General features: G+C 55.6%; 1 protein-coding gene across 11 annotated transcripts in view; it reads left to right on the forward strand.

Moving 5' to 3' along the window:
• Positions 1-9,035, forward strand: part of EBF3 (EBF transcription factor 3) — a 127,795-nt gene extending 118,760 nt beyond the window's left edge. For 2 of the 11 annotated variants that reach the window (XM_060171064.1, XM_060171066.1), the window contains exons 12-17: positions 2,986-3,051; positions 3,405-3,582; positions 4,115-4,303; positions 4,517-4,717; positions 5,568-5,680; positions 6,446-9,035. In XM_060171064.1, coding sequence (XP_060027047.1) covers positions 2,986-3,051; positions 3,405-3,582; positions 4,115-4,303; positions 4,517-4,717; positions 5,568-5,680; positions 6,446-6,463 — 765 coding nt within the window. In that variant the 3' untranslated portion in view covers positions 6,464-9,035. Of the gene's footprint in view, positions 1-2,985; positions 3,052-3,404; positions 3,583-4,114; positions 4,304-4,516; positions 4,718-5,499; positions 5,681-6,445 lie in introns of those variants that run through there. The other 9 variants (XM_060171068.1, XM_060171069.1, XM_007533705.2 and 6 more) reach the window with 6 other exon arrangements.
• Positions 9,036-9,494: the final 459 nt, after the last annotated feature.

The following is a 9,494-nucleotide window of genomic DNA, read 5'->3' on the forward strand; positions in this document are numbered from 1 at the left end:
GGCAGGCTGCCCTCCTCCTTCTGGGCACCCCCAAACGAGACAGCCTCTCGCCCTGTCGGAGTGGGATAAATCGGTAAATGTTCTCCAAAAAGGAAAGGGGGAAAAAAAGCCCAGAATGAAAATAAAGGCCATACCAAGAGGCACCCATGTGGCAAAGATCGAGATTGGAAAGGAAGACACACTCCCGACTTCTCCTTTTTAAGCCTTATTTGCAGCAATATAATCAAGGCTGAAAACATGAACGGGGGAGGGGGGGTGAAGCAGACGAAAACCAAATTGCATTCTGCGCATGGGTTTGAGGTCTAACAAATTATATTTATTAGAAGGTGCGCAGTCCTAAAATGATTTTACCATAAAATTAATTGCATGCATTTCATTGACTTCTTTTTTTTTTTTTTTTTTGGTTTCCTGCATACCCTACACAAATCTATTCTGTGCTCGCTCTCTCTCTCTTTTTTCTAATATACAAAAATTTATTAGGAATGCAGTCGTGTTGAGCAATTACCCATGCATTAAAATTCATCTTCTTGCTCTGCTTTTTGAAGTAGCTACATCTAATGGGGCTCCAGCCCTCAATGTATTCATAACCCCAGGCCAGAACTAACAGAATAATTGCTTTACAGTTCCATAATGACATTAGCACCTGCAGCAACGTCACCTTGGTTACCTCTTTTAACTGTGATGATATATACCATATTCTAGAGTGCTTATGTGAGTAATCATGTATATTCAAATCACTGCCGGCCACTGTACGAGAACGAACACTCATCATCATCATAAAGCCACATTCGTCATGAAGCCACGGCAGAGATCATTTGAGCTTTAATAGTTCCCATTTAACTTGAAGTCTGTTATGTCCCATTGAAAGGCAGCCAATTACACTTATGGTTGTGGCTGAGAAATTCCCATCGAAATGCTTTCAAACTGCATCCGTGCTAATCGTATTCACAGCGTGTGGTGGCCCGCCGACACCCTGCACCTCGGAACAAAACAAACTTGTTCAGAGCATCCTTGACTGAGCGGGCTCCCCATTTGGTGACTCTCTGATATGACAGGACCCCCACTTCAGGGTGGCTCTGAAAGCCGGTTCATTAGTTAAGACACTATCCGGTAATAGACAGATTAGGGGAAGTGCGGACGTAATTTTGCTAAACTACCCTTATGTTCCGATTGCAAAGTACCATATGGACAAGTAGGTGCGGGATATTTTCTGGGAATGAAAAATAGCTTGTAAACGCGGTGATCTTAATTGCTTTAATCGTTGCTTAAAATTGAAAGGCATGTAAAAAGTCTTGCGATATGAGAGGGGAGATTATGAGTAATTATTAACACCTCTGAAAAACACTTTATCTTGCTCAGAGAGAGCCGCTCCGGCTAACGAAACCTGATTAAGACAGCTGTGCCTCTCATTGATTATACCTGCTTCCTGACAAGTATAATTCTTTATTTGTATGCAAACTAGATGCATACGGCATAAGCCCCAGCACCAGTTTCCGAGGTAAATGCCATTGTCAGAGCCACCCAGCCGGGAACTTTCTGGATGAGGAGCTGTTCCCGGGAATGCCTGGCACGCACAGAACGGGGTTGCCCGCGGTGATTAATCTTGATAAATACAGAGTCCAGGGTGGGGGCGGGGGGCCACGCGTGGGAACCGGTCTGCTGAGCTCAGGCTACTCTGCCCTTGGCGAGGGGCTGCTTCCCGCCAGGACCCAGGGCTCCTGGAGCTGAGGCCTCCGGTGGGCACCACAGGAATGGCAGTGGGGCACTGGACTGGCCGTGTGTGAGGCCCAAGGTCGATCCCTGGCATTGCCCGGAACGTTCCCTGGCACTAGGGGAAGCTCTGGGCGTGTTCTCTCTGTCTGTCTCTGTCTCAGTCTCTCTCTCTCTCTCTCTCTCTCTCTCTCAAAATGTAGCTAGAAGCAGTGAGAGAGTGAACATACAAGGCCCCAGTTCCATCTAAATAAATAAAGTCTGGGCTAAAAGGTGCTACTGTTATGCTGTTAGCCTTTATTATTTTATTTTTTAAATATGTTTTTGATAGAGTCTGAGGTATAGAGAGGAAAGGGGAGGGAGAGAGAAGGGGAGAGACAGAGAGACACCTGCAACCTTGCTTCACCACTCATGAAATTTTCCCCCTGCAGGCGGGGACCGTGGGCTTGAACCCGGGTCCTTGCACAGGGTAATGTGAGCTCCACCACCCCTGGCCTGACTGTTAGTCTTTGAACCGTCAGGAGATGCTCCCTGGACCCTGGAGCCGCCACGACCCCACTCGCTGTACCCTCCCACCTGAGGAGGCGAGAGTCCCACCCAGCCTCGGTCCCAGAAGGAGACTTGCCAGAGTATGCAGACGACGCCCCCCCCCCCCCCAGGAGCCCCCGCCACCCTGACCCCCGTCTGAGCGGGCACTCTGGAAGGCAGGCCCCCCACTCCATGGCCACGCAGGGCACTGGGTGGCCGAACAGCCGTCCCTGTGCTGCCTTGGACATCGGGAGCAGGGGTCCGGCCTGGTGGTGGCCGTGGGAGGCGCCTGCACGGCCCATGAGCTGCCTGCACTGGCCCAGCGCTGCGGGCTCTGCAGATGTACGTTTGTCGTGTCCTCGACACACACACTCAGAGAGGTTAATTGAAAAATTTCTTAATGTCGTTATGAAAGAGCTAGATTAACCCCAGTTAATTCACTTTATTGTTCAAAATAAAGAGAAATAAGCACCGAACTCACTTGCAGATTTGGGGCGTGAATTAGAGGTGAGATGTTGTCTTCGAGGGCTCTGCCCGTTTAATTAAGATATGGAAAATGACTAACTGTTCTTCCCCTCGGTACCACCAGGAATTAGCGGGCAGCCCGCAGACGCCTCCCCTATCTTGGCCGCATGTGTGTTTGTTTAATACCCAGCAGGCTGGGGCACATCGAGCGGGCTGTCCCCCTCTGTCCCCATGGCCCCACGGTCCCTCCCCTGGCTCACTGACCGTCACCTCTCCCTCCAGGAGGTGTTGCTGAAGCGGGCGGCGGACCTGGTGGAAGCCTTGTACGGGATGCCTCACAACAACCAGGTGGGTGTCCGCAGGGACCCGGGGAGTGGCCCCAGGGGCCCAGGAAGCAGAGACCTCTGAGCGGCATCTCCCCCAGCACCCTGCCTGGACCCCAGCAGGACCTGGTGCAGGAGTGGGCGGCACTGCACATTCTCAGATGCCCCTCAAAACTGACTTCCTTCAGGGAGGCCTGAGTCCCCCCCAGAGACGGTGTGGGGCTAGAGAGACAGCTTGGTGGCTGGGGCACCCACCTCTCCACAAGCACCAGGCCCAGGCTCCGCACACCACAGAGGGAGGAGAGGGCGTCGTCCCCCCGGCCCGGAGGTGGGGACAGGCCCAGGCCAGGCTGTGCGGTGACACACCCCTGCACCCAGGAGATCATCTTGAAGCGGGCAGCAGACATCGCCGAGGCCTTGTACAGTGTCCCCCGCAACCACAACCAGATCCCCAGCCTGGCCAACACCCCTGCGCACACCAGCATGATGGGCGTCAATTCCTTCAGCAGCCAGCTGGCCGTCAACGTCTCCGAGACCTCGCAGGCCAACGACCAAGGTAGGGGCTGTGAGCCCCCAGGAGCGGACGGCGCCCTCCCGGCATGGCCCGGGCCCTCTGGGAGCCTCCGCACGGCCTCTGCTTTGGGTTTGGGCTTGCTAGAAGCTTCCTGGCCGGCCGCCTTGCTCCCACTCTCCCGGGAAGGCTGGGATGTGTTGGTCATGGGGGGCCCTGCTCGCGCCTGTTACCCAGGGTGGGGGGTTCTTAGTTTGTACTGGATACAAGGACAACCCTCCCCCACTTCCCACCAGAGCACCCTGGGTGCCTGTGAGCCCACGAAGCCCCTTGGGTGCGCCCATCCCAGGGAACTGGCAGCCGGCCACGGGGGCCGTCCCGCCACTGCCCTGCCCAGGCTTCTCGAAAGCTCCGACAGGGCCTTCCGTGGGGTGTCCGGGCCAGGAGCCGGGTGTGGAGCAGGGGGTGAGGGGCGGCCGGGCCCGGGGCGACCAGCTGGACATTTGGGGGAAGCCCCCACCCCCGTCCCAGCATCTGTGTGATAATAACGTTGTTTGGGGCTGGGGGGTTTCCACAGTCGGCTACAGTCGTAACACAAGCAGCGTGTCCCCGCGAGGATACGCCCCCAGCAGCACCCCCCAGCAGTCCAATTACAACACAGTCAGCACTAGCATGAACGGCTACGGAACGGGCGCCATGGCCAACCTAGGGGTGCCGGGCTCCCCGGGATTCCTCAATGGCTCCTCCAACAACTCTCCCTACGGCAGTAAGTGTCCGCGCGCCCCCCACCCCGCGTCACGACGCAGAGTCACGGTCACCGGCCACGTGCGTGGATGTGTGCATGGATGCAGGAAGGGCGGCCCCGGAGGAGGCCCAGCTTCCCGGTGCCGCCGCCCCGCCCACCCCTCCCCTGCGCCCGCCCCGCCGGTCGGCACCCCGGCCCCGCACGCCCCCAGCCTGACCTGTCTCTCTGTTGCAGTAGTGCCGTCCAGCCCCACCATGGCAGCTTCCTCGGTCTCCCTCCCTTCAAACTGTAGCAGCTCGCACGGCGGCATTTTCTCATTCTCACCTGCCAATGTCATCTCCGCAGTGAAACAAAAGAGCGCTTTCGCGCCCGTGGTCCGGCCCCAGGCCTCTCCTCCCCCCTCCTGCACCAGCGCCAACGGGAACGGGCTCCAAGGTGAGGGTGTGCTGGGGTCCCCCCCCCGGGCGGGCCGGTGCCGGGCTCTGTCCTGGGGGAGGCGAGGGCCGGCCGGCCCCTCGGGAGCAGGGAGCGAGCGGGGTGGGGCGGGTCACTGCTCTGCGGGCTGCCCGGCTGTGGGGTCCCGCCTGCCCCTTCCTCCCAGGGGTCCGATTGTCTCTCTGGCTTTGCTGTGGTGAGGCCCCCCGCCGCCTCCTTCCCACCTGTCCCAGTGCCACCTGCCGAGGCTGCCCCCTGGCCCCAGAAGCCAAGGGTGTGGTGTCCACAGGGCGTCCTCCTTCCATGCCGTGTGCAGGCCTTCAGGGCCATGCACCTGCTCCCCCACCCCCAGAGCAGGGGGAGCCTGTGGGCAGCTTGAGGTTTGCTGAAGGGGACAGGGCCCAAGGCGTCACCTCCTCCCCACTCCCCGTCACCCTGCTCTGCTTGTCCTCACTTCTCCCTCCCTCTCAAGAGAGACCTCCGAGAGGGTCACCGCTCAGACCCTGAGCCGTGCTGGCACCTGCCACCTGGCACAGGGCTTTGCCTAAGTAAGTGGTCACTTCCACAGACTGTGGAGGGAGAAGGGCCAGGGACAGTGGGACAGAGCAGCCCAGAGACGGACGGGACCACACAGCCAGGGTCCTCTGGCCACATGCAGGCAAAGCCGCCTGAGCCCACCCCCATCCCCGGGGCCTGGTAGCGGCCCCCTGTCCCGAGCTTGAGTGGCCGTGGTCTGGCCTCCTCCCGACACCACTGTCGCTGTCCGCTCCTCCCGGTGAAAGGCATGCCCGTGCTCGTTGACAGCCGTGCCCCCTGCGCCAGTATTCACTGAGCACCTACTGTGTACCAGGCTCACTGCTGGGTGTGGAGGACCTCCCGGTGGACAAGACAAACTGGCCTTTTTGTGAAGTCGGTGGCATATTTCACTTTGATGAACTAATGCTCAAAAAAGGAACTGGCAAGGTATCCACAGTTTGCAACCGCTGTCTCCCCAACATCCGGTAGGGCAGAGGGGGGCGCCCAGCCCCGACAGAGCAAGGTGGCCGGGCCACGCGGGCCGAGGCCACCCGAGAGCCTCGTGTGCACACGCGGGTCTCCCAAACCATAAAGTTGTAACGGTGAGTCGGAGAGAAATTAATATTGTGGAAATTAATGAGCTGAGAAATTGAAGCGCATCAGGACATGAACAAACGTATTAATACTTAGCGCATAAATTAGCGAGAGGCGCCATTCCCACCAAAAGGAGAGAAGGGACGCTAGAGCAAATAGATTTGTAAATTAGTCGTGCCGGGAGCTCGCTGGGAAGCGGCCGCCCGCTTTTCTCTTTTATTCTGAGAAAACAAGAGGTCCCCGGGGCCGGGGCCGGGACCAAAGAGCCGGGCGCCGCGAGGCTTTGCCCTCGGAGAGCCTAGAGACTCACCATTACGATGGCTGCACGAGGGCCGCAGGCAGCAGGGGACGGAGCTGTCAGAGTGGCCGGGGGCGCCCCTCTGGTGCCCGGGGGAGGCAGCCACCCCCACACAGAGGCGAGGGTCCTTTCCCAAGCCCACTCCCCATCTTGGAGGAGGGCTGCCGCATGACAGGACTTGGGGAGAGGCCCCAGCACGCCCCACCTAGGCCCCGAGCTGGCCTCGAACACCCAGGGCCACCTGGGGCCACAGCGGCAGAGCAGGTGGGTGCCGGCGTGTAGGGACACCCCCTAACCCTCTCTCCGCCCGTCTCTTTCAGCTATGTCTGGGCTGGTAGTCCCACCCATGTGAGGCGTCTCGGCCACCTTCCGCAGCAGCACCCAGCACCCAGCACCCAAGGATGGACTTCAGGGGACAGGCTTCGCAGCTAGGACGGGCTGGTGCTGCACACCAGAGCACCCCTGCCTGCCGGCAGACTGCTCAGAGACTCGTTCTCACTGAGCTAGTGCGCCAGCCAGCCAGCCAGCCAGCCAGCCAGCCAGCGGGCGTCTCCCCCCCGCACGATCCCACTTTCTGGACTGAACTCGCTCATCTGTCCACGCCCTCCGTCCCAAGGACCCCGGGGACACAGCGACGCCACTTTGTATGAAGTCCTGGCCCGTCTTGGCTCTGTCGTGTACTTGCTGTGTGGGGGAGAAACTCCGCCATCCCGATCACCAGGATAACGGCCGGCCGAGGCCTCCAGACATTTTTCTGTACTCATCCTTTGATTCACAATGGTTGTGTATCTCTATAATGTGAAATATTTTTTTGTGGTGAAAAAAACAAAAACAAAAAGGGGGTGGGGGTGGCCAAGGAGGTCTGAGCCATGGAGTTGAAGCCTATTTGATTAGGACAGGTCGGGGAGGGAGGGAGGGAGGGGTGGACCATGCTTCAAACAGCATCGTAAGGACATGAACCTTTGTAACTTATTGTAGTTAGAAATTGTAACTTTGATATTGAATTCTCTTGCCTTCAACAAGCGCACTGACCGAAAAAGCAAAGCTATTGTCTGTTGGCTAAACTTTTCTCCCACTGCTAGAGCTTCCTGTAAACCAGTGTGGTCTGCGACATCCCCACTTTTGCTAGTCCTGTATACTCCTGCATTCTTAGGCTACTGTGAGGTCCCTGTTTCTTGTACCAGAGATTGTCTTTTTTGACTTCTAGATCCTTCTTCCCTAATGTGTTTTGTATGTGGTTATAAAATTGTAGACTTTTGTGATTTTGCCAAAGTTGTAGCTAAATATTTATACACTTGTCTTGAATTTTTTTCAGATCCACTTAAATATTTAGGAAAAGGAAAGAAAACCACCCAAGGTTTAGCCCTTATGTGTCCCATAAGGTATAAATCCACCCCCCACGCACCTCCTTTCCCATGAACACTAGCGGTTGCTAAGGAACTTTATTTTGTAACATATCAATTATAAATATTGTATTTATCGTTGAGATTTTGTACATTGCTTTTCCTGCCAGTTCTCTTTCTTTCTCGTCTGTGTTGATTTGGGATCTTGGCCTGACGTTGCCACAGAGGACTGAGTGCCAGCGAGACCCATCTCCCCTGTGTTTTGTCACCAGGAACCAGTGACCTTGAGAAGTCGTCATTGTGTAGATGTCCCACTTTTTTTTTTTTTCTTTTTGGTTTTTGTTTGTTTGTTTTTTGAGGAAAAGTCAGTCATTGTTTATTTTTATATTATTTTTAAGTTATCTGAACAAGTACTTTTGGAAAAAAAAAAAAAGTCCTTTGTATAGTCAAAGCAGAGTGGAGTCCAGCTGGCCAAACCCTCACAGACCCCAAGCATGTGGGACGGCCGTGGGGATGTGAAACCGTCTGGGTCTGTGTCCTTATTTTATTTTTTTGTAGAATGTAAAAAAAAAAAGTCATTTTAGCTACCACCCATGATTTTTACCACATAGCTGAGCTGTGTTTACTGGGAAAATTCAGAGGCCTAAAGTTTAAGACTAAAACTTACTTCGGATGTTTTAATTAAAAGGTTTGCCACAATAACTTCTCTGATGCCTTAAAAGTGGAATTCTTTACAGAACCTTTGTGCTATTTCACCACAGGCTATGCCTCAATTGTGAACTTGATATTTCATTTGGAGACTTATGGTGTAACACACACACACACACACACACACACACAAGCACAAGCCTGGTGTTACCACGCCACTCTTGCCCACTTCTGCTGCCTGTCTCGGATTCTGAGGGGTCTAGGGGAATCCCAACCCACCGCTGGTTTTTAAATTTTTATAACCATTTGCCCCCGGTGGCCAGGCCCCACGATACCGTCCTTTTTAGAACAGAGTGACCTCGGGCCTGCTAGTGCCAAACCCACCTCTAGACCCCCCAAGGGCCGGGGTTTTCCCGTCCACAGACATGACACAGGCTTCCCAGACATGGCAGAAATCCCATTTAAGATGGAAAGGGGGGGGGGTTTGGAGAAACTTCTCTTGACCAAATTACTCATAACTCACAAAGCAATTGCACAGACTAAGGACGCCTGCCTGGCTGGGGCCCCGACCAGAGCCACAGATGGTCCCCTGGCCGCTCACATACCATGCGGCCTGAGCCCAAGAAGTCACTTTGGAACTAAATTTGCCTCCGTTTCCTTTTGTGTCAGTGAGGGATTGCGTTTGGGGCTCGCTGGTGTGGGCCGAGGCGCCCCCCCCCCCCCCCGCATCATCTGTGTCTAGGGTTAGTTCCCACACTGCTCCCCGGCTCCCTGAGGGGCCTGTCACGCAACCGTAGACTGTACGTTAAAGACCCTACAATAAGATTGTTTTATCTGTACATTTTTTCAGATATTTAACTGTATAAAATGTTCATTTTACACAATATTTAATTAAAGTATTTCTCGTCTGTGAGTTTCACTCAGGGGTCACTTCATCTGTCTGGATCAATGACTATCGGCCACGCATGTGCGCACACACAGACACCCGTGGTGCTAGTCACCCTGGGCATCTTCTGTGCGACCCTGGGTCCCAGAGCACTGTATGGCGAGGAGGCCCGGCTGTGGGCGTGTCCTCAGCCGGCAGGCGCTGGGCTCCCCTTCCGCACAGAGACACGCTGCTGGCCCTTGGCCAGGTCAGTCCAGCGGACTGTGTGTGTCAGGGGTGCCCTGGCCACATTGGGGTACGAGTCGTCTCAAGGTGCCCTTGGTCACCCACCCGCCACCCCAAGCCTGCACCTCTGCACACATCCTGCCCCCACCCTGCGATGCCGACCAGAAGGTGTGCAGGTGGGGATTGGCTTGGGGGATACCTGGAATGGACCCCCTCTTCTATGTCCATGGAGGCATCGAGGGACTTGGCAGAGCCTGTGTGGCTGAG

This window comes from Erinaceus europaeus, chromosome 14, assembly GCF_950295315.1.
Source record: "Erinaceus europaeus chromosome 14, mEriEur2.1, whole genome shotgun sequence".
Classification (NCBI taxonomy): Eukaryota; Metazoa; Chordata; class Mammalia; order Eulipotyphla; family Erinaceidae; genus Erinaceus; species Erinaceus europaeus.